At 43.7% G+C, this 24866-nt stretch overlaps 1 protein-coding gene across 1 annotated transcript in view; it reads left to right on the forward strand.

The window, feature by feature from the left end:
• LOC122553785 (dedicator of cytokinesis protein 2-like) overlaps positions 1–24866 on the forward strand; it is a 1227980-nt gene that overhangs the window by 396394 nt on the left and 806720 nt on the right. The window contains exon 27 of the mRNA XM_043698147.1: positions 14145–14240. Coding sequence (XP_043554082.1) covers positions 14145–14240 — 96 coding nt within the window. The remainder of the gene's footprint in view (positions 1–14144; positions 14241–24866) is intronic.

The raw sequence follows: 24866 nt of genomic DNA on the forward strand, positions 1-24866 counted from the left end.
AATCAGTCCTTGCCTTTTCAAATACATGTACTTCCTGTCCCTCAGGATTCCCTCCAACAACTTGCCCACCACCGAGGTCAGGCTCACTGGTCTATAGTTCCCTGGCTTGTCTTTACCGCCCTTCAAAAACAGTGGCACCATGTTTGCCAACCTCCAGTCTTCCGGCACCTCACCTGTGACTATCGATGATACAAATATCTCAGCAAGAGGCCCAGCAATCACTTCACTAGCTTCCCACAGAGTTCTCAGGTACACCTGATCAGGTCCTGGGGATTTCCTATCAATGAATGAAGAAAAGATGGAACACATCTTCTCTGTGCAGTCATGGGGCTGAATTGGCTATGCACACAGCAGCACCTTATAGTCCCCATTCATTTTGTGCAAATATAACTTGTGGTCGATCCAGACATATCCGATTCTCCAGAACTAACATCCATCATTGTGAAGAGCATAAAAACTTAGCAAAATAAAATCAAATGATAAAGGAAATAAACTATATCACTAATCTTTCAGCAGAGCTGCATTTGATGAATGAGTACAGACTCATTTGGCTCAATGCCACAGGAGAACTTATGTCACAGTATTGCTGTTACCTCATACCAGTCGAATACTGTTAATGTTGCATGACACAACAGAACAACGGTGGATCTAATGCCTGCTCTGCATTGCATTAGATCACGATCCATCTATCCATCTTGATTCCATTACACTTAATGTCCTCACCTAATAAAAATCTATCTGCCTCTGAGTTTCAATTAACCCCACACCCAACTTGCTGCCACATCTTTCAGAGAAGCCAAAATCCAAATTCCCGCTACTATTTTTGAGAACAAAAAATACACAGCGGTGCAGCACAATACAAGCCCTTTGGCCCTTGATGAAAGAAATTGTACTTTTCAGCATAAACACTGAATATTCGAGCTTTAATCTGTTTTCTATTCCCAATTTTTTTAAAACATGTGATCATTAGATGCGGATTTCGCGAGCCATCCCTTAATTGCTCAATTGAGAGTCAACCACATTACTGTGGGTCTGGAGTCACATGTAGGCCAGACCAGGTAAGGACAGAAGATTTCCTTCCTTAAAAGGCTTTAATGGACCTGAGGGTTTTTCCAATAATTCCAAGGTTGGTCACTCTTAATCCCAGATATTTATTGAATTCAAATTCTGCCATGGTGGGATTTGAACTTGGGTCCCCAAGACATTATTTGGGTCTACATGCCCAGTTCTGGTCTCCCTGTTATGAGAAGGATATTATTAAAGCCGGAGAGGATTCAGAAGAGATTTACTAGAGTGGAATGAAAGGGTTTGAGTTATAAGGAGCAGCTGCATAGGCTGGGAATTCTTTCAATAGATGTAGAAGGTTGGGAGGTGACCTTTGAGAGGTTTATAAAATCATGAGGGCTATAGATAGAGTGAATGGCAGGTGTCTTTTCCCTTCAGTGAGGATTTCAAGACTAGGGGGCATATTTTAAGGCGAGAGGAGAAAGATTTAAAAAAGACATGAGGGGCCTTTTTTTTCACACAGGGAGTGGTTTGTGTGTGGAATGAACTTCCAGAGGAAGTGGTGGATGTGGGTACATTTACAACATTTAAAAGACATTTAGATAAGTACATGAATAAGACTTGTTTGGAGGGATTTAGGCCAGGAACAGGAAGATGGGACGATTTAATTTAGGATTAGTTGGCATGGACTTGTTGGACCGAAGTGTCTATTTCCATGCTGTATGACTCTATATCCTCTGGATTAATAATCTAGTGACAATACCACTAGGCCATCACCTCATCTTAAATTAGACTCCTCCTCTCCTGAGAGTACTTCAAGTGGCCCACAGAAGTAGGCATTCTGGTGGCATCATACCCACATGACCATTCTTCCCACGTAAGAATTAGCAACAATATTACCGGGGAAGGTACATGTAGCATGATACAGTGAAAGTATTGTTTAACGTGCTAACCAGACAAATCATACCTCAGGGTAACAGATCGGAATGCAGAATATAGTGTTTTAGCTATTGCAACGGCGCAGAGATAGGTTAACTCTAATATATGAGAGGTCCATTCATAGGTTGATAACAGCGGGAACAAAGCTGTTCTCAAACCTGTTTGTGCATGTCTGGATGGAAGAGGGTGGAAGACAGTATAACTGGGTTGGTGGGGGGGAGGGGATCTTTGATTATATTGGCTGCACTCCAAAGCAGCAGGAAGTGTAGATGGAGTCAATGGATGGAAGGTTGTTTTTTGTGATGGACTGGGCTGTGTTCACAACTCTCTGTAATTTCTTGCGGTCTTGGTAGGGCAGTTGCTATACCAAGCTGTGATGCATCCAGGTAGGATGTTCATCGTCATGTGTACTGCTTGGCTTGTCTGGATGCACCTGATACCAGCACAGTTATCAAATAAACAGCAGTTGCCATGTCAACCAGTTGATGGAAGTACTGAAGCTCCACCGATTATTTCAATAGGCGATTTAATATTTGTTTGGCATTAGTTTTCTTTATAATTTGTCCTTTCCACTCAAGGTTATGCTGCATTGAGTGATTTCGGATGGCACAGTGAGTGAGTCACTGGTTTTTCTTCTCTGGGTTGAAGCCCAGTCCAGCTTGATGACTTAAAATCTCTCTGTGTAGATTTTTAGCCTGAGCGCTTACAAACAGTGTGCACTGAGAATACAGGCACCCTAGTCCATGATGTGAGGCAGCAGTGCTAACCACTGAGCCACCATGCTGCCGGCTGGTGAGGATGGGAGAGTGGGAGTAGTTGATTGATTGATTTATCGTCACATGTACCGAAGTATAGTGAAAAGCTTTGTTTACAAGCAGTACAGGTAGATATTCGTAAGCAAGGATGAACAGATCAAAAAGAATTAGAGGCATACAAGTTAAGTTGCACAGGGCATGCACTAGGGAGGATCAACACCATCAAGGTCAGCATTACTTGAGGCTAGAGAGTCAATTCATTAGTCTAATAACAGCTGGGAAGAAGCTGTTCCTGAAGCTGTTGGTGCATGTGTTCAGGCTTTTGTATCTTTTGCCTGATGGAAAAGGTCGAAGGAGATCATTACTGGGGTGTGATAGGTCTTTGATGTTAGGAGAAAGTGAGGACTGCAGATGCTGGAGATCAGAGTCAAGAGTGTGATGCTGGAAAAGCACAGCAGGTCAGGCAGCATCTGAGGAGCAGGAGAATCGATGTTTCAGGCATCAGTCCTTCATCAGGATATTGGCATGCCTTTCAGCAGCTGCAAGCCATGTGAATGGAGTCTATGGATAGAAGGTTGGCTTCTGTGATGGTCTGGGCTGTTCACACCAGCTTCTGCAGTTTCTTACGGGCAGAGCACTTGCCGTACCTGGTCAGTACGCTCTGAATGGTGCATCTGTAGGGATTGGTGAGGGTCCTTATGGACATGCTGAATTTCCTGAGCCGCTCGACGAAGGAGAGGCATTGTTGTGCCTTCTTGACCATCACATCTATGTGGGAAGTTCAGGACAGGTTATCATTATTGTCACTCTGAGGAACTTGACGTTCTCCACCTTCTCAACTTCAGCTCTGTTGACGTAGATGGGGGTGTATTCTCCTCCTTTCTTTCTGAAGTCAGTGATCAGTTCTTTAGTTTTGCCGACGTTGTTCTCATTGCACCACGTCACCAAGCCCTCTATCTCCTTTCTGTGTTTTGACTCATCATTGTTAGGTATCCATCCTACTATGGTGTGTCATCAGCAAACTTGCACGCAACCAATATGGGCTTTGTGGGCTGAATGGCATCTTTCTATGCTGCAGCTATTCTGATTTCATAACTAGTTGAAGAATATAGAAACATGAAAACACAGAAGATAGCAGGAGGGGTAAGCCTGCTTTGTATGATCATCATGGCTCAATGCTTCATCCTTTCCTCCCCCATATCCCTTAATCCCTTTAGCCACAAGGGCTGAATCTACCTCCTTCTTGAAAACGCATAGTATTTTGACCTCAACCTTTCCGTCGTCGCGAATTCCACAGGCTCACCACTCCCTGCGTCAAGAAATTTCTCCTCATTTCAATCCCAAAAGGTTTGCCCCTTCTCCTTAAGCTTTGATCCCTGGTTCCAGATTCTCCCCACTATCAGATCCATTCTGCATCTAAATTTCTGGCCCTGTTAGAAACATTGCAAGTTTCTATGAGACTCTACCCAACTCCCCCCACCCCACACCCTGATTCAATCTCTCCTCGTGTGTCAATCCTGCCATTCCAGAAATCTGTCGAGTAAACCTTTGTTACACTCTCTCTACAGCAACAATAATGGTAAGGAGACAAACATTGCACACAATTTTCCAGAAAACATGCACAAGGATAATATAGTTGATATACTAGATAATATCATCACAAATATATGTTTTCAAATGGCTTTCAATAAACTACATCATAACAGAATCATGACTACAGTCATAATGGATAAATGTAGGTCAAACTAATGTTTTTTTTAACGCATTCATGGTATAGATCAGGGAAGGATGGCACTTTCCATCCCTGAAGGACATTGGTGAAGCAGATGGGATTTTCCTGACAATCGATAATAGATTAGACTTGTAATTCCAGATCCTTTTTTATTAAATTCCGAATTCCACCATTTGCCATGACAGGAATTGAGTCCAGGTCCCCAGAACATTACCTGGTTCTCTGGATTAGCAGTCCAGTTATAATACCACAAAACCGACAATGGAGGATCAGCATTAGAGGTCGTTACTGAAACTGGCAAAAGGTGGGAAGTGGTGTGGTTGTGGTTTCTGCAAACGGTTTGGATTCAGTAATCAGAAACCTAGGGCTGAATCCTCCAGGTCTATTGGAGGTGGGGGACTGGCAGGTGGTATTGGGAGGGGAATCCGATTTCTTCCCGTTATTGAGATGTAATTCTGCTGCAAGGTCCCGACCAGTAGACCTTTCCTCTGGACAGCTAATCGTGGTTCTTGGCAGTTGTAGGGGGATGATGGGGTGAGGTGTGTGTGTGGTGGTGGTTTAAAATCCACCTCATTATTTTAATTCGTCTGCTGGAAAAGGCAGGCAAGCGGAAAATGAAATCTTGAAGCAGAGAAGAGGGAATGCTGCATTTTGTCATAGTATAAGAACAATAGATAATATAAAGGATAAAGTACTAAAAGAGTACAGGACAGGGTACCATGAAGTTATATCGATATGACATTGGTTACCCAGTTATAAGAAGGATATTATTAAACTGGGCAGGGTTTGGAAGAGTTTTACCAGGACATTGCTGGGTATGGAAGTTTTGAGTTAGAAAGAAACGCAGGATGGGGTGGGACTTTTCTCAGTGGAGCGTAGGAGGTTGAGGGGGGGACTGATAGAAGTCTATAGAGACTATGTCGATAGAGTTGATGGTGAAGATGGGGAGTTTCAAGATGAAGGGGCATGTTTTTTAAGGTGAGAGGCGAGAGGTGTAAAAAAAGGCATGACTTTTTTTTACATAGAGAGGGTGGTTCATGTGTGGAATGAACTTCCTGAGGAAGTGGTGGATACAGTTGCAATTACAACTTTTAAAAGACGTTTGGATAGATACATGAACAGGAAAGGTTTGGAGGGATATGGGCCAGGAGCAGGCAGGTGGGGCTAGTTTAGTTTGGGATTATGTTTGGTGCAGACTGGTAGGTCCGAAGGGTCTGTTTCTGAGCTGTCAGACTATGACATATAATTTTGAAGAGTAGTTAATAAGGCACAAAACATCCAGGTATAATGATCAGATCTTAGGCAAGGTTCACAAGTTGTTACCGTTGCAGACGAATACCCAAAATGGATGATCTGGCTCCCCTTCCTTATTCATCCACCCTCTTAACTAATGTAGCAAGGCTAATTTGAAAAGGATCATTCTGTTGTGGTTGCCTTCTCCCAGAAAAAAATTAATTTTAAATTTTAAGAGGAGCCAGTTTAATCAGACTTTATTGATTGAACAAACAAGTGACTTTGTTAGATACCAAACACAAAAATAAATGACAAAGCAACACATTTGCACACAGATGAGGAGTAAGAATTGGTTTCAAAACAGATAAAAGTCAAAAGATAAACAAATCAGTCTCTCTGGATGTTTCAAAAAGTAAAACATTAATTTCAGGATTGTTGGCTTTTGCAGGTTTGTTAAAATCCTCTTGTCCAGTTTTGTTTTAACGTGGCTTGTCTGGCAGTTTTTAAATTGAAAGAATCCATTTTTTATCAACTTGTTAGCTTTTTTCTTCTAGGATTCAAAGAGAACATTTTTACCTGTAATGCAGGGGTGATTAGTGGATAGTTCTTCAACTTTGACCTTCATAGAAAATGGGTAGTCAAAACTAGACAGGAACACCTGGCTGCCTCAATTCGGTAGTGCAATTACTTCAACTAGCACACATATACCAGAGTTGTGATCAGTCGCTAAAAAAAACAAATAGGAAAGTTCTTTACGCAAAGACCAGTAAGTTGATGAACATCACAACCACAAAATGCAATCGAGGGAATAATGTAGATGAATGATTGAGTAGAAAGAAGTATTTGTTCATGGGGTGGAGGGTAGACATCAATAGTTAGACTGAACAGCCAGAGATCATATGATTGACTTCAAAGAGCTAATTTAGCTCCTATATTTGCTTCACACTTGCAAATAGAATCTCGACTCACAGATGAGGAGGGGTGGATCAGCAAAACTTCATTTTTCTGAGGCTGTTCCATATAGCAGAAAGATGAAAGTCCAGCGAGCCTTTTGTGTTGGTTTTTGGCTGGATTTTAAAGAGGCTAAAAATCCAAATGTATGCATTATTCCCCTCGACAAAGCTGCCCTCTTCATACACCACAAGGTGTTCTACACCTAATTAGTCCTCTGAGATTACTCATGAGCTGTGATTTGTTTTTTCAAGACAGTTTTAATTTACCATTGTTCACGAAGACTGTCCTTTTCTGTAATCCATTTTTGATGACAAGATTGGCATTTTATTGTGAGTGTCTGGTTATCTTTTACGAACTGTGGTGGACTGACTTCTCTAATGCTCTCTGTGTGGTGAAGTACTACCTTGAACATATTCAGTAGGAGTTTGAACCAGTGATGATAAGGGAATGGCCAATACCAGGGGTGGGGAACCTGCGGCCTTCGAGGTCATTGTGTGTGGCCTTTTGATTGAATCCAAATTTTGCTGAACAAATCTTTTATTTCTTATTAATATGTTTTTTTTGTCCTTTATTATTTTTATTTTAATCTTAAAATGAATGTATTTAAAATACCAGAGAGTAAAAGAAACTTCAACGAAATAATCTTCACAGACTGACTGCCACAATTAAAAAAAATATGAATTTTGAAGAATGTATAATTGAGGTTTCTTGGATGCGGCCTTATTAGATTACAACTAACATAATGCAGCCTTTCAACATGAAAAGGTTCCCCACCTCTGGCCTGTACACTCGCAAGTTGTTGTGCAACTTGAAGGAGAACTTGGAGGTTGGCAGCCATGCAAAAGCCTGAGTTCTTTCCTCAGCTCTCCTGTGCTACAATTCCTCAAAGCAGCTCTGCACTCCATATTGTTCATACCAGCAGAAATTAGTTAGTGCGCAAGATTTGGGCCCAGCTCCAAATCCCAGTCTTTCCAGTGACCTTGAATCCTCGCTCTAAGGTCTCATTTTGTGCTAGATTCCAGATTCAAGAAATTAATATTGGGAGGAAAAACTGAAGAAGTCGGGGATATTCATAAACATTTCAAAATGGAGGAATGTAGCTTGTTGACAAAATAGAACAAGGAGTTAGGATCCAGATAGATTTTTCAGGTTTTCTTACCTCACGGGCAGTAATCTCCCACGCTCCAAAAAAAAGTCATGCAGGACTTCAAACTCGGTTTCTCTCCCCACAGATGTTGCCAGATCTGCTAAGTTTCTCCAGCAATTTCTGTTTTTATATTTATTATATTTTATCAATGATATGGATCTTGGTTTGCAGGGGACAATTTTCAAGTTTGCAGGTGACACAAAACATTTGGAAGGATTGTAAACTGTGAAGGGGAGGGGGTGGTGTGTTGGACTGTTGACAAGTTAGTGGAGTGGGCAGATAGATGGCAGCTGAGGTTCAGTGCACAGAAGTGTGAGGTGATGCACTTTCATAGGATTATACAGTATAGAAGAGGCCCTTCGGCCCATCATCGCTGTCACTTTCGTCAGAAAAACATTGAAAGACAGTACAAAATAGCAGAGGGCCAAAGGGCCTGTTTCCACACTGTAGGGATTCTATAGGAATTGCAGGGGAACAAAGGAAGACAATACAAATACTACAGAGGGTGCAGAGGAACTTGGTTTTATATGTATCATTGAAAGTGGCAGGACAGATGCAGAGAACAGTTCAGCAGACATACAGTGTTCTTGGCTTTATTAATAGGGGCATAGAGTACAAGAGCAAGGAGACAGTGTTGAACTTGTAAAAGTCACGTGTTAGACACCAGCTGGAGTATTGTGTACAGCTGTGGGTGCCATATGATAGAAAGGTGTGAATGAATTGCAGAGAGTGCACATTTGCAAGAACAGTTGCAGGGATGTTCAGTTATGAAGATAGATTGAAGAGGCTGGGACTGTTCTCTTGAAGAAATTATGGCTCTGATGAGATCTGTTGTGAGAGGGCTGGATCGAATAGATAGGGAGCAAAGGTGTTTAGTATGCTTTCCTTTATTTGTCAGTGCATTGAATATAGAAGTTGGGAAGTCATGTTGCGGCTATACAGGATATTGGTTAGGCCACTGTTGGAATACTATATGCAGTTCTGGTCTCCCTAGTGTAGGAAAGATATTGTAAAACCTGAAAGGGTTCAGGAAAGATTTACAAGGATGTTGCCGAGGTTGGAGGGTTTGAGCTACAGGGAGAGGCTAAACAGGCTGGGGCTGTTTTCCCTGGAGCTTCAGAGGCTGAGGGGTGACCTTACAGAAGTTTATAAAATCATAACGGGCATGGGCAGGGTAAATCGAAAAGGTCTTTTCCCCAGAGTAGGGGAGTCCAAAGCTAGAGGGCATAGGTTTAAGCTGAGAGCGGAAAGATTTGAAAGAGACCTAAGGGGCAACCTTTTCACTCAGAAGGTGGTGCGTGAATGGAATGAGCTGCCAGAGGAGCTGGTACAATTACTGTACAACATTTAATAGGCATTTGGGTGGGTATATGACTAGGAAGGGTTTTGAGGCATATGGGCCAAATGCTGGCAAATGAGACTAGAATTATTTAAAATATCTGGGTGGCATGGAGTGTGGAGTACAGGAGTTGGGAGGTCATGTTGCGGCTGTACAGGACAGAAGTTAGGCCACTGATGGAATATTGCATACAATTCTGGTCTCCTTCCTATCGGAAAGATGTTGTGAACCTCGAAAAGGTTCAGAAAAGATTTAGAAGGATGTTGCCAGGATTCGAGGATTTGAGCTATAGGGAGAGGTTGAATAGGCTAGGGCTGTTTTCCCTGGAGCATCGGAGGCTGAGGGGTGACCTTATAGAGGTTTATAAAATCATGAGGGGCATGGATAGGATAAATGGACAAAGTCTCTTCCCTGAGGTGGGGGAGTCCAGAACTAGAGGGCATAGGTTTATGGTGAGAGGGGAGAGATATAAAAGAGACCTAAAAGGCAACTTTTTCACTCAGAGGGTGGTAAGTGTATGGAATAGTACAACTGCAACATTTAAAAGGTATCAAGATGGGTATATGAATAGGAAGGGTTTGGAGGGATATGGGCCAGGTGCTTGCAGGTGGGACTCGATTGGGTTGGGATATCTGGTTGGCATGGACGAGTTGGACGGAAGGGTCTGTTTCCGAATGTACAGCTCTACAACCCGATGACTCTAAGTCGTTCCCACTCATAAAAAGATCAGGGAATCAGAGGGCATAGATTTAAAGTGATTTATGATATTGTTATCAGGGAATGCAAATGAAGCAGAGCCAAACTTTTAAGCATTTCCGCAGAGGGGAGCGACCAAGAGATCAATATGAATAAGACCAAGCTTAGACTCCTCCACCTCCTCAACATTTTTGTGCATCTACATGTATTCTTCTGTCTGCACATGTTTATCATTTGTAAAATAATCCTTGTCTCTGTTTCCATGTAGTTTGTGTGTTTGACAGAATGCACAAATTCAACAGGATCAATGTAATTTGTAGTGAGGCACATGTATTTCATTAGCGATCTGCCTCAGAGCCTCAGGGGCCGAGTACTGCAGAATGATTTACATGCTAAGCAAATGAGCAAACAGCAGGGTTTCAGGTTATATCAGCAGGTAAATATATTTTGTAAATCTGCAATTAGATAAACTTCATTTGCTGGGTATCCCTGAACTCATCTGCAGACTGATATGTAAAGACAGTTAGCCCTTGCTTGATAAGCAGTTGGCTACTTCTCAGCTGGAATCAAGGCTCATCCTATTCCAAGTACCAACTGAAATAATTGGAGAGATCATTCTATAATGATAGAGAGACTGAGGTGATAAAGTGCCAAATATAAGTTCATTTTAATGCCTATTATACCCTTGGGTTTTTGGAGGCTGTGACTATGATGTTGTACTGAGTTTGAAAGGAAGATCTGATCTAGTTAACCACTTCAAGCAGTCCCAGTGGCTCAGTGGTCAGCACTGCTGCCTCACAGCAGTGTTCGATTCCACCCTCCACCCTGTCTGTGTGGAGTTTGCACATTCTCCCCATGTCTGTGTGTTTCTTCCGGGTGCACCAGCAATATTCCAGAGGGCTGACACATTCAGGACAATGTCAGGACTTTGTACAGGACTTTGGTTAGGCCACAGTTGGAGTACTGTGTGCAGTTCTGGTCGCCTCACTTTAGGAAAGATGTGGAAGCTTTGGAGAGGGTGCAGAGAAGATTTACCAGGATGTTGCCTGGAATGGAGAGGAAGTCGTACGAGGATAGGTTGAGAGTTCTCGGCCTTTTCTCGTTGGAACGGCGAAGGATGAGGGGTGACTTGATAGAGGTTTATAAGATGATCAGAGGAATAGATAGAGTAGACAGTCAGAAACTTTTTCCCCAGGTACAACAGAGTGTTACAAGGGGACATAAATTTAAGGTGAAGGGTGGAAGGTATAGGGGAGATGTCAGGGGTGGGTCTTTACCCAGAGAGTGGTGGGGGCATGGAATGCGCTGCCCGTGGGAGTGGTAGAGTCGGAATCATTGGCGACCTTTAAGCGGCATTTGGATAGGTACATGGATGGGTACTTAATCTAGGTTAGAAGTTCGGCACAACATCGTGGGCCGAAGGGCCTGTTCTGTGCTGTATTGTTCTATGTTCTATGTTCTATGTTCTATGTCGCTGACTAGATTAGCACCGCATCCACCACCTTCAACATTCAGTCCTTGCACCGCCATCACACAGAAGCAGCATCTACACAATGTACTGCAGCAACTCACCAGGGCTCCTTTGACAGTATCTTGTAAATCTGTGACTTCTTCCATCGAGGGAACACTGCCACCTTCGAATTCCCCTGTAAGGCACTCAGCATCCGGACTTGGAAATCTATTGCCGTTACTTCACTGTCTCTAGGTCAACGTCTTGCAATCCCCTTCCAGGAAACCATTGGCAGTGTACCTACTCTCCAAGGTGGCTGCCCACCATATCCCCAAAAGCAATTTGGGATGAGCTATAAATGCCAACCTAGCCAGCAAAGCCTGCATCCTTGATCAAGTAAATAAACTGACCAAGTAAATCACTGAGTATTCAGTAGCATCTCCCAATGACCTTAACTGTCTGGGAGGTCCAGGACTTCACAGGATAGACAATAGTTTCCCTTACTGGGAAATCTAGATGAAGGAGGTACAATCTCAGGGTAGGGGATAGATTAGTTCAGACTGAAATGTGGAATAATTACTTCACTCAAAGAGTTGCAAACTGATGGAAATTGCAAGCTCAGAAGTTTGTGGATGGCTAACCCTATTTGAGGCTATGATCAACAGACTTCTGGCCTCTTGGGGAACCGTGGGATAGTCTCAATGGGCAGGAAAGTGGAGATAAAGTTCAGGATCAGCCATGATCGTGCTGAATAGTAGAGTGATCTTGATGGGCAAAATGGACTTCGTCTCCTGTTCCTATTTCATGTGTCAGTCCAGGGACTGGAGCATTGAAGGACATAAATTGACACTACTTTCTTGAGAGCAAACAGTGACAAGCAATAAAAAAAATTCCTTAACCATCAAAGAGTAATTGTCAGAGTCTTGGAGCACAACTTTCCACCCCCAGAATGCTTTCTTGCCCCACCATTGTGACCAAAAATGTACCAGGAGACAAACAAGCTTTTTCCTTTGTTCCCCTGCAATTCCTATAGAATCCCTACAGTGTGGAAACAGGCCCTTTGGCCCAACAAGTCCACACCGACCCTCTGAAGAGTAACTCGTTCCATTACTCTACATTTACCCTTGAGTATTGGACCTAATATACATATCCCTGGGCACGATGGGCAATTTAATATGGCCAATTCACCTAAACTGCACATCTTTGGATTGTAGGAGAAAACCGGAGCACCCGGAGGAAACCCACACAGACACAGGGAGAATGTGCAGACTCCATAGAGACAGTTACGCAAGGCTAGAATCGAACCTGGGTCCCTGGCACTGTTTGACAGCAGTGCTAACCACTGAAGTACTGAACCACCATTCCACTGCTTTTTGACACACTTGTTCCAATGAGCCACCACAGCTACATTTAAAGAAATTCCCTCTTCTGCTCGCTTTTCATGCCTGTATGACGACAAATAAACTTGACTTCAGTTTATCAGAAGGCAAAACTGTATTGATTTATTTGAAAGAGGTTGTGAAGGAGAAGAAAGGTCTGTCCTTGATTATTTATATAGAGTCATCAGCCCCTTGAGAATGAAACAAAATTGCAATCCTCAGTCTTCCCTCCCATTCTCTCTTTAATCACTCTCATCTCCAAGTCATTCCTGTCAGTTTTTCAAAATCAGTTTTCTTTTGAGTGGGAAATCTGGATGGTAACAGTCAAGTTAACTTAGCAGCTTGAGGACTGGCTAAAGTTTACATAAATTCCTGTTGTGTTGAAACTTGTTAATGTTTACTGTGCTTCATCAAAATGAGGTCATTTACTTTGTGTTCAGAAGTCCTATGACACTTCTGGGATGATGAGTGTCTATGTTGGTGTGAAAAGCAAGGAAGAAGAAAGGAACAGGGCAGTCCTCAAGGCTGCTCCACCATACAAGTGATCAGGACTTCCATTTACCCACTCTTGCTCTGACGGGAAAAGACAAGATGGTGAATTTGGGTGTAAGGCGCAAGTGAGGACTGCAGATGCTGGAGATCAGAGTCAAAAAGTGTGGTGCTGGAGAGCACAGCCAGTCAGGCAACATTCGACGAGCAGGAGAGCCAATGTTTCGAGTATAAGCTCTTCATCAGGAATGAAGGGGAAAGGTTCGCCATAATCTAATCGAATGCTGGAGTAGGCAGGTTAAGTGAATGTCTCCTGCTCCTAATGTGACAACATTCCACCTCATGTTTGATATCTGAGGTTGGCCAGAATCAAGGGTCATCTTTGTGTCAGCGACCATCCGACATGTCTCCCTCTGGTATACTACATTCCGATGCCAACTGACTCTGAATGATCAACGGAGACTCAACTCCAGGACTGTCTTGCTGAGTTGGCACTCTTCGCATGGCTTCAACACATTCCAATGTTGTGGTTGCCACGGTGGTGAAGTGGTTAGCATTGCTGCCTCTCAGCACCAGGGACCCAGCTTCAGTTCCACCATTGGGTTTCCCCTATGTGTCTGCGTGGGTTTCCTCCCATAAATCCAAAGGTAGAGATTGGCCATGGTAAATTGCCCTGTAGTGCCGAGGGTGTGGCGGCTGGGTGGATTAGAAATGGGACGTGCTAGGGTTAGCGTACATGAGGAGTGGTACAAGCTGAATGGCCTGCTTCCATGCTGTTGGAATTTTATGACTCTCATTCGTTAAAAGCCTATTATTTTCTCCATTACCAAGCCTTTAAGTAGCTCCTAAGCAAACACATTCAAAGTGAAATAGGAGATGAACTCACAATTCTTCTTATATCCCCAAGGAGCTTTCTCCTTACTTGCTTGTAGACATGTCTGGGAGATTGCTGGTGACTCCAGGACAATTGTGGTGAGTTAGCACCCTTTATGTGACTTTAACTCAATCCAATACTGTCTCTTTCAGGGAAACACTGGTCATGATATTCAGGACATCATGGACAAGCTGCTTCGGACTGTCAACCAAGTGGTTATCATGCTCGGAAGGGATCACAGCCTCATTGTAAGTACTTCCTGCTTTATTGAACTTTGGCTTCCTGGATGTTTTGCAGAATCCAAGGTGTTTGAGAATATACGTTTTGCTTGTTTGGTGAAGTGGTTGGCTCACATTGATGCTGTGATTGCTGCACAGTTTCATTTCCTGTTTTAGAAATCGGGACAGAATCACTTGAGATGTGAGACCAGCAATCAAACAGAGCTTCGTTGATGCAGTTGTACATCTGATGTCATTGAAAAAAAGAGCAAAGTAATAATTTACTTTGGTTTTATTTTGACGTCCCTGTACTTGGGACATGAGCATCCTTCATTAAGCGTGTACGGTCCTTTCGTTTGCAAGCATTTAGCAACAGACTTCAAAATATAACAGGGAAAGTACCTGAAAGGTGGTTCAACACTTGGCCTTGTGTGCCCTCCTATATCAGTGAGACTTGAATTGAGTATGGTGCCTGCAACACGTAGACCTTGAATGAGTTTGCCTATTGGTCTGTCACTAATGTTACGAAGAATGATTCAAAGCAAGGGACGATGTTGGGAAACCACCTGTGTTTAGGCTTCTACAACTCAGTCACTTGGCGCTTGATGAAGGTCGTAGGTCTTTAAGGTTTTTGTGAAGATCTGTAGCTCGGGTTGTGGATGAGGTCTTTGGTCAGCTCGCTGACCTGTTGGGTTATTGTGCAGATGTTTCATTACTGTGCTGGGTAACATCTTCAGTGTGACTTCCATGAAGTGCTATTGTTCTGTCCTGCTTGGGTTTTGTGTGGGTCCGGGCTGTTGGGGTGAGTGTTACATTTGGGCCTTCTCTGTGGCTGGGTCTAACTCTATGTGTTTGCTGATGGCCTTTTTTTAGATGAAAACCAGGCTTCCCAGAAGTCTCTGCATGTCTCTGATTGGCCTGTCTTCGGATAGTAGCTTTATCATAATTGAAGTTTAGTACCTCAAAGGTAGTTGGTATTTTTCAGTAAGTGAGCACGCTCTGACATGTACATACTTATATTGTGACCTGTATATTTATGTTAGAGATTCTCGTGCCTCAGTCGCACTGTAAATTTAAAACTTAACTGGCTTACTAGTGGTTTCAAAGAAACAACCAAAACATCTTCAGAAGATTTCAGCAGTGGAGAGTTGGAGGACCCCGTTCACTCAAAGCCTGAATCCTCTTCATTCCCAACGGCCTGCAGTGGTAGCAAAGATGGTCCACAAAAAAAGGCTTTGTTTTCACAGCAGGTTCTGACCCAGACTGGAAAGGACATAAGCCACTACAAACACGGGAACAGAAAGTTCTGGAATGTTCAGCAGGTTTGGTAGCATTTGTGGAGAGAGAATAAAAACAGTCTTTTCACACTATATCTCGACTCCAAGGATGATGTTCGAATCTTAGCAGTGTTCACGCTGTTGTGCAGTTTTTGTCCCATTCCCTGTTTTATTCAAATTCCAATCCGGGAGTCCTATTTTCCTGGGTCAGTTAAATTTCTCATCAGTTGATGTGCATGTGCCTCTGAAAACCCCACTGAGTGTGGGCTTAATTTATACAGTGTTCACATTGTGAAGGAAGATTTGTAAATTTGCGAACAACACAAAGATTGGAGGAGTTACGGATAGTGATGAGGGTTGTCTGAGGATACAGCATGACATAGATAAGGTGGAGATTTGTGTATGGAATGAGATGGGATGAAATGAAAGTTAATCTGGGCAAATGTAAGGTGATGCACTTTGGAAGGTCTAATGCAGGAGGGAAGTGTACTGTAAATGGCAGAACCCTTAGTAGTGTTAGCATACAGAGGAATCTAGATGTCACCTCCACAGTTCCCTGAAAGTGTCAACACAAGTGAATAAGGTGGTCAAAAAGGCATATGACATGTTTGTCTTCATCAATCGGGGCACAGAGTATAAAAATTGGCATGTCATGTTGCAGCTGTACAGAACTTTAGTTAGGCCACATTTGGAATATTGCACATAGTTCTAGTCACCACACTATCAGAAGCATGTGGAGGCTTTGGAAAGAGTACTGGATCCTCAGCTTTCTGACCCACAGACTATAATCAATGAAGATAGGTAACTGCATCACCTCCACAATAACACTCAACACTGGAGCCTCCCAAGATTGTGCCCTCAGCCCCCAACTGTACTCCCCGTGCACCAACAACTGTGTAGCGAAATTCTGAATGAATGCCATCTCCAAGGTCACAGATGACACCACCATAGTAGGATGGATATCTAATAACCACATGGGATCCTCCAATCACATGGGATCAATATGGATTTCACCAGTTTCCTCATTTCCCCTCCCCCCACCTTATCCCAGATCCTTCCAACTTAGCAACGCCCTCAAGAACTGTCCTACCTGTCCATCCTCCTTCCCATCTATCCACCCTCCAGCACCATGCTCTTAACTTTGATCTCCAGCATCTACAGTCCTCACTTTCTCCTAGGATATCTTGCAAAATGCAGAAAGGAGATAGAGGGCTTGATGACGAGGCGCAATGAGAACAACCTCTGTCTCAACGTCGGCAAAATTAAGGAACTGATCATTGACTTCAGGAAGAAAGGAGGTGAACACACCCCCATCTGCTTCAACAGAGCTGAGGGTGAGAGGGTGGAGAGTGTCAAGTTCCTCGGCGTGACGGTAACCAACAACCTATCCTGGACCACCTGCATAAATGTAACAGTCAAGAAGTCACAACAATGCCTCTTCTTCCTCAGGCGGTCAAGAAATTTGGTATGTCCATAAGGACCCTCACCAACTTGCCCCATTGAAAGCAATCTCTCCAGGTGTGTAATAGCCTAGTATGGCAACTACAGAAGGTGGTGTGCACAGCCCAGACCAAGCCAACCTCCCATCCATTTACAGCTTGATGGCATGGAAAGGCTGTTAACATCATCAAAGACTCCTTCCACCCCAGTAGTGATCTTCTACAATCTCTTCCATCAGGCAGTAAATACAAAAGATTGAATGCACGCAACAGCAGCTTCAGGAACAGCTTCTTCCCGGCTGTCATTGGGCTGATGAATGGACTCTCTAGCCTCAGATAATGCTGACCTCGCTAACGTTAATCTCGCCAAGCGCGTGCCCTGTGCAATGTAATCTGTATGCCCTGTCCAAGTCTTTTTACAACCTCTGATCTGTACATGCTTGCTTACTATGATCTGCCTGTACTGCTCGTTAACAAAGCTTTTCACTGTACTTTGGTACACACAATAAATCAATTGATTAATCAATCAATCAATATAGAAACAGTTTACCAGAATGTCACCTGCTTTGGAGGTCAGTAGCTATGAGGAAAGATTTAACAAACTTGGTTTGTTTTCACTTGAATGTCAGAGGCTGAGGGATGATCTGATTGAAGTTCATAAAATTATGGGAGGCTTGATAGTCAGAGTCTTTTTTTCCCAGGGTAGAAATATCAATTACTAGGGGACATAAGTTTATGGTAAAAGGGAGGCAAGTTTATAGAGGATGTGAGTTTTTTACACAGAAAGTGGTGAATGCCTGGAATGTGCTGCCAGAGAAAGTGGTAGAAGCATCGCTTGAGGGACATCTTGACAGACGCAGGTCGTTCTGCTATAATGCACATTTCGTGAGCATGAATTTGCTATTACATGATTGACTAATTGAGGACTCTGCTCCTAAAGCTTGAAGTTTTAAAGTGTGGATCGGCTATAACATGATTCCAGCCCCATTAGATTAAATGGTGCTGCGATAACGCAATTATTTTATAACATGGGATTGCACGAAAATGGAACTACCACTTTGTCACAGAACCAACTGTAAATCAATCGGCTGGGAATAGAGTGATACCGATCATGGAAAGGCAAAAGGCTTTTAGTTTAAAATGATGTTTTGTGGCAGCACAGGTTTGGTGGGCCAAAGGGCCTGTTCATCTGCTGGACAGTTCTTTGTTTGTTCTTCATTCTTTGAAGAAATGTGCACAGTGATGTACCCGAAAAGAGCACTCCAGCTTATGAAATGCCTAAATATTGACTTGTAAGCTTCCTATTACAAAGCAATCCATTCCCTCTCCTCAGAACTCAATAACTACTGCTGATCAGAAAGCAGGAATATTGTATGTTTGGTTGAATTTTGGCAGTCAAAGCGAGGAGAGTAATTTCCTTTGTCCATGTGTGGAAACCTGGCATCCAGTGTATTGAGTTTTTAGACGTATGCTTGGGCTCCAAATGCCTCCTGCTTAAATAAATTAGCTTGTGGCTTTTGATTACAACAAACCACAAAGAGAAATGGTTGCTGTAAACTACTGGAACTGGCTGCGAGACTGGAACGTTGAAATATCTTTTGCTTGAGTTTTAACAAAGGCTGCTCCCAAGTGGGTAAAACAGTCCAGGGTAAAGTACAATAGGGAGAGTTGTCCCTCACTGTCTTGCCATCAGACAACCATTGAATCAGAAAATGATACAGCAGAGAAGGAGGCAGTGTGGTGCATTGTGGCTCTTCAGTACAACAGATGACCTGTTTACTCTGCTGCCATCCTGTGTTGTTGACTCAGTTAATTGGGACAACTGCTGTGCAATGCACAGTGATGCCAACAGTGTGGGTTCAATTCCTGCATTGGCCGAGGTTACCATGACAGACTCTCCTTCTCAACCTGAGGTGTGGTGACCCTCAGCTCACACCATTACCAGTCTTCTCTCTCTCTATGAGAAAGTGAAGGCTGCAGAGTCAGAGTCGAAAAATGTGATGATGGAAAAGTACAGAAGGCCAGGCAACATCTGAGGAGCAGGAGATTCAATATTTCGGGCGTAAGCCTGTCACCTCTCTCTCTATTACCAAGGATTAGTGCTATGGTCTGGAAATACCGTGACATCTTTTACCTTATCCCATGTTGCAACAGTGATAGATTTGCATTGGCTGTGCAGTGCTTTGGGATGCACTAAGGTTGTGAAGGTCAACAGTTAAAGGAGGCAGCTCACTCCCACCCTCTTAGAGGGCAGTTAGCCACAGGCAGCAAAACCTATATGCCCTGAATGTGTGTTTTTTTTTAAAAAGGAAGAAAAATGCAAGAACAAAAACAGAAATTGCTAGCAAAACTCAGCTGGTCTGGCAGTATCTGGTGAGGCAATAGCCTAGCGGTTTTATTACTAGACTGTTAATGCAGAGACCCAGGTAATGTTCTGGGGACCTGGGTTCGAATCCCCCCCGCAACAGATGGTTGAAAGTGAATCAGTAAAATTTGAAATTCAGAGTCTAATGATGACCATGAATCCATTGTTGGAAAGCCTGGTTCAGTAATGTCCGTCAGGGAAGGAATCTGCCATCCTTACCTGGTCTGGCTTACATATGACTCCAGACTCACAGCAATATGGTTCACTCTGAACTGCCCTCTGGGTAATTAGGGATGGACAATAAATGCTGCCTAGCCAGCGAAGTCCTCAACCTGTGAATAATTCTTTTTAAAAAGCTTGTGGGAAGAAAGCAGTTAGTGTTTCAAGTCCAGTGACTCATCATCAGAGTTGATAGCACTGGAAAATGTCATAGTTATGCTAAAGATGAGGTTCCATGTTTTTCAGCCATCTTCACACCCAGTCCAACCCCAATAAATTTGCAGCCTATTATCAGGCCTTTTATCGCATTACATGGGTTGCTGTCAGCCTAGATTAACTACCCTCTGCTACCCTCAACTAATTATCACTCATTCAGCTTGTTCTCAGTCCTGCCTGCCATCCATAATCTCCTCAGTGATTTACCCCATTCATCTCTCTCTCTCTCTCTCTCTCTCTCTCTCTCTCCCATCACCACCAATCTGCTAAATTTCTTTCCTCATTCCTGATGAAGGGCTTTTGCCCGAAACATCGATTCTCCTGCTCCTCGGATGCTGCCTGACATGCTGTGCTTTTCCAGCGCCACTCTAATCTTGACTCTCATCTCCAGCATCTGCAGTACTCACTTCTGCCTCATTTTTTCCCCCTCACTCCCCCAGACCCCAGCTTTGTCCTCAGCATAAATACCACTTTTTCTGAACAACTGTCAATTCTGGTGAAGGGTCACTGGACCTGAAACGTTAACTCTGATTTTTGTTCACAGATGCTGCCAGACCTGCTGAGATTCACCAGCAGTTTTGCTTTTTGTTTCAGGTCAGCAGTTCTTTGCATTTTGTGGCGATTGGTACAAGTTGGGCCGGGTGGATTTCATTGAGTAACAGTTCCCTGATTGGGGTTGGTAAACTGCAGCTAATTAGGGAGTCCTGCCTGACAGAAATAAACAGGATAAAGTAAAAGCAAGGACTGCAGATGCTGGAAACCAGAGTCTAGATTAGAGTGATGCTGGAAAAGCACAGCAGGTTAGGCAGCATTCGAGGAATAGGAAAATCAACCTTTCGGGCAAAAGCCCTTCATCAGGAATCCTCGGATGCTGCCTGACCTGCTGTGCTTTTCCAGCACCACTCTAATCTAGATATAAACAGGAGTCTCCTCACTCTCGGGACTGGCTCGGAGCTAACTGGTCAGATTCCACATACTGCGCACGTGTAACTAAAGGGTGACTCAGTGATTGGATACCAGCCTCTGTGGAGTTATTTTATTTTAATGAAAGTGCGAGTCCTTTTTTGTCATTTGTACATGAGTGATAAACTATGGTGCAGGACTCCTTCTGCAATGCAATTGAGTGAAAGCCCTGGGAGTTTGAGGGCCCAGTATCACAGGGCTCTTGACCCAGCTGGACTGAGCAGGCACAGCAAAGGCAAAGTGGATCACTGAATAAGCTTAAGTGGTCGGAGTCTTGTGGCAGTGCTGTTGCTTATCTATTGACAGAATTTGTCATTCAGAAAGCAGCATAGCACAGCTGACCTCCAGCGAACAGCCTTGCGAGGAGCAGAAGGGGACAAACAGCTGTCTCTCTCTCTCTCTCTCTCTCTAACTTCCTCCTCATAAAATGCTGCTTTGTTTGCATGTCACACAGGCTGTGAGAAAATGATTTACTGAACGCTACTCAGTGATGCAGGTCAACACGACTGTATGTCAGCGCAATTCTTAATTAAAGATAGCCAGGGGGCTTTCAAATATCCGCAGATGTGCACAGAGTTGGCAACAAAGAAGCTGGCCATTCAGCCCAATCACTTCATGCTAGTCAATCATAGAATGGCTGCAGTGTGGAGATAGACCATTCAGCCCAATCATTTCATGCTAGTCAATCATAGAAAGCCTGCAGTGTGGATGTAGGCCATTCAGCCCAATCACTTCATGCTAATCATCATAGAATACCTGCAGTGTGGAAACAGGCCATTCAGCCCAATTGTTTCATGCTAGTCAATCATCGAATGCCTGTAGTGTGGAGATAGGCAAGTCAGCCCAATCACTTCATGATAGAATGCCTGCAGTGTGGAAGAGGGCTGTTCAGCCCAAAGGGTCCATACCGACCCTCCAAAGAGCATCCCACCGAGCTCCCAAAATCTGTAACCCTGCATTTTCCATTGCTAAACCACCTAGCTTGCATATTCCAAGACACTGTGGGTAATTTAGCCATCGTCAATCCACCCAATCTGCACATCTTTTGTGACTGTGGGAGGGAACCCACGTAGACATGGGGAGAATGTGCAAACTCCACACAGACAGTCTTCTGAGCGTGGAATTAAACCTGGGTGCCTGGCCCTGTGAGGCAGCAGTGCTAACCATTGAGTCACAGTGCCTTTATGCTCCAATCCGCTCCTACATTATTATATCTCATTGTGTAGGCATATAATTTCTCTATCATCTTATTCCTTAAATGCAGAATATTTCCCCTTTCATGCAGGAGGTAAGTTAATTTTACGTGCTTCCTGTTCAGCTGCTCAAACAAAATTTAAATTAAAATTTGATCTTGGAGTTCTCCACTCCAGCCACTGTGGTGCCCACCAGTCACAACAGGTCTGTACCATACCAATGGATGGCTTCTCCAAGGATACATTTGGAAAAATATGGACTTATTAGTGATTAGCTTTGTGCAGGAAGGGCCGCATCTCACAAACTTGATTTGAGTTTTCTGAGCAAGTGAGAAAGATGATTGATGAGGGTAGGCTGGTGGATGTTGTCTACATGGACTTTAGACAGGTGCAGAAGGTGAAATCCAGATGGGATCCGTGGTGAGCTGGTAAGATAAATAGAGAACTGGCTTAGTCATAGAATAGTGGTGGACGGCAGACACGGGGAGAATGTGCAAACTCCACACAGACAGTTGCCCGAGGCGGGAATTGAACCCAGGCCCCTGGCGCTGTGAGGCAGCAGTGCTAACCACTGAGCCATCATGCCACCCCTTAACAATCCAGTGATAATACCACCAGGCATTACCTACCCCTAAAGATCTTGGCAGAGAAATGGCAGAGAGAGTTTAATTCAGACAAATGAAAGCTGATGCATTTTAGAAGTTCTAATGCAAGAGGGAAATGCACAGTAAATGGCAGAACCCTTCAAAACATGAACAGAAAGAGGGAACTAGATGTTTTCATACAATCCCTACAGTGTGGAAACAGGCCCTTTAGCCCAACAACTCAACATCAACCCTCTGAAGAATAATCCACCCAGACCCATTCCCCTACATTTACCCCTGACTAATGCTCCTAACCGATACATCCCTGAATCCTGTGGGTAATTTAGAATGGCCAACTCACCTAACCTGCACATCTTTGGATTGTGGGAGAGAAACCGGAGCATCCGGAGGAAATCCACACAGACACATGGAGACTGTGCAAGCTCCACACAGACAGCCGTCCGAGGCTGGAATCAAAACCAGGTTCTTGGTGCTGTGAGGCAGCAGTGCTAACCATTGAGCCACCATGTTGCTGGCTCCACAGAGGAACTGGCATATAGGTCCACAGTTCCCTGAACTGGGCAACAGAAGTAGATAAAGTAAGTCAAGAGGTATATGGCATGCTTGTCTTCATCAGTCAGGGCTCGGCTTATACAAATTAGCAAATTATGTTGCAACTTTGGCGAGGCCACATTTGGAATATTGTGCACAGTTCTGATCACCACAGAAGGAGTCTTTGGAGGAGGTAAGAAAATGTTTACTGAATTGTTGCCTCGTTTGGAGGGTATTAGCTGTGAAAACAGATTGGACAAACTTGGTGCTTTCACTTGAAAGTTGAAGGCTGTTTGAAGTTTGCAAAATGATGAGAGGCATGAATAGTGTGGACAGTTGGAGTCTTTCTCCCAGCGTAGGAATGTCAATTATGAGAGGACCTAAATTGAAGGTCAAAAGGAGAAAGTTCAAAGGAGATGTGAGAGTCTAGTTTTTTTACACAGAGGGTGGTAGGTACCTGGAACATGCTGCCAGGGGAGGTGGAGGAAGCAGATGCACTAGCACTGTTGAGAGACATCTTGGTGAACAATAGGCAGGGAATAGAGGGATATGGACTGCAGAGATGCAAAAGCTTCTGAATTTAAAAAGGCATTATGTTAGCACAGGCTTGCTGAGCCAAGAGGCCTGTTTGTGTACTGCCCTGTTCTTTGACACCCCTGGTGTGGACATAACACCAGAACAGAGGCAGGGAGTTCGGTGTAAATGACCCCCCCCCCCCCCCCACCTGACCCTGCTGATGATCACCTGAGCTAAGCACAGGAGCAGAACCACCAAGGGGTCCTAAGCCTTGTCCCCTCCTATCTGTATTAGGTGCCCAAGGATCTAGGGAATGGAGGTTGATGTGCAAACACATCTTAGAAGCAACCCCATCAGTAAAGAAATTAAGGGCTGGAGTCCGGCACATCTTACACACATGCAGTTGAAGGAACTTTCAAGGTTTCAGAATTTAAAGGTGGTCTGGAAGCCCAGAGCCTCATTAACCGATGATTATACGGGATTGTTCCATGACTAGACAGGTTGATAATGGTAGGCGAAAGTGAGGACTGCAGATGATGGAGATTAGAGTCAAGAATGTGGTGCTGGAAAAGCACAGCAGGTCAGGCAGCATCTGAGGAGCAGGAGAATCTACGTTTTGAGCAAAAGCCCTTCATCAGGAATGGTAGGCAGTGACAGTAGACAAGTAGGCAGAGCTGATAATGGGGAAATATGCTATACACCTCTCAATGAGGGGTCAAAAATTGATGAATTTATTTGTTATGTTCATGTTGCTGTGTCTGGAACGATATTCATAGACATATAGAACTCTCAAGCCACTCCCCAGTGGAGGATAAATTGGCATTTAGCTTAGGAAGGAGATGATGAGAAGGGAGTAAGAACCAGCTAGGCCCTTTTGTTCATGTTCCTTTTCTGAGCAGGAACAGTTTCTCCCTATCTACTCTGTCCCTACTCTATCAGAATTTTCATGTCAACAAATAGGTAACATGCATGATTTTACATCATCCAACTGTGTGGGTTCAGCATATCAGACTGAACAACTTCTCAGTTTTCCAAACGGACAAGAAAATTTGCAGACTATGAATTTGGTACACTGGCATTTGTGCCTAGCAGCCCACTCCCAATGGAGAGAGCTTCGGCCTTGTTAGAATACCGCGTTTTATTCCAAGCCACATCATTAGAAGGATCATGGCTACTATTGAACACGATGATAGAACTAGCGCTATACATATCAGTATTCAGGAGGGAGGTGATGCCGAAGTGTATAGTAGATATACCAATAGCAGGGTCAAAAATGCAAGAGAGAAAAGTCCTGTATTTCCACAGCATCTTTCACATCCACTGGATGTCCCA

Source organism: Chiloscyllium plagiosum, chromosome 1 (genome assembly GCF_004010195.1).
Source record: "Chiloscyllium plagiosum isolate BGI_BamShark_2017 chromosome 1, ASM401019v2, whole genome shotgun sequence".
In the NCBI taxonomy this organism is placed as follows: domain Eukaryota; kingdom Metazoa; phylum Chordata; class Chondrichthyes; order Orectolobiformes; family Hemiscylliidae; genus Chiloscyllium; species Chiloscyllium plagiosum.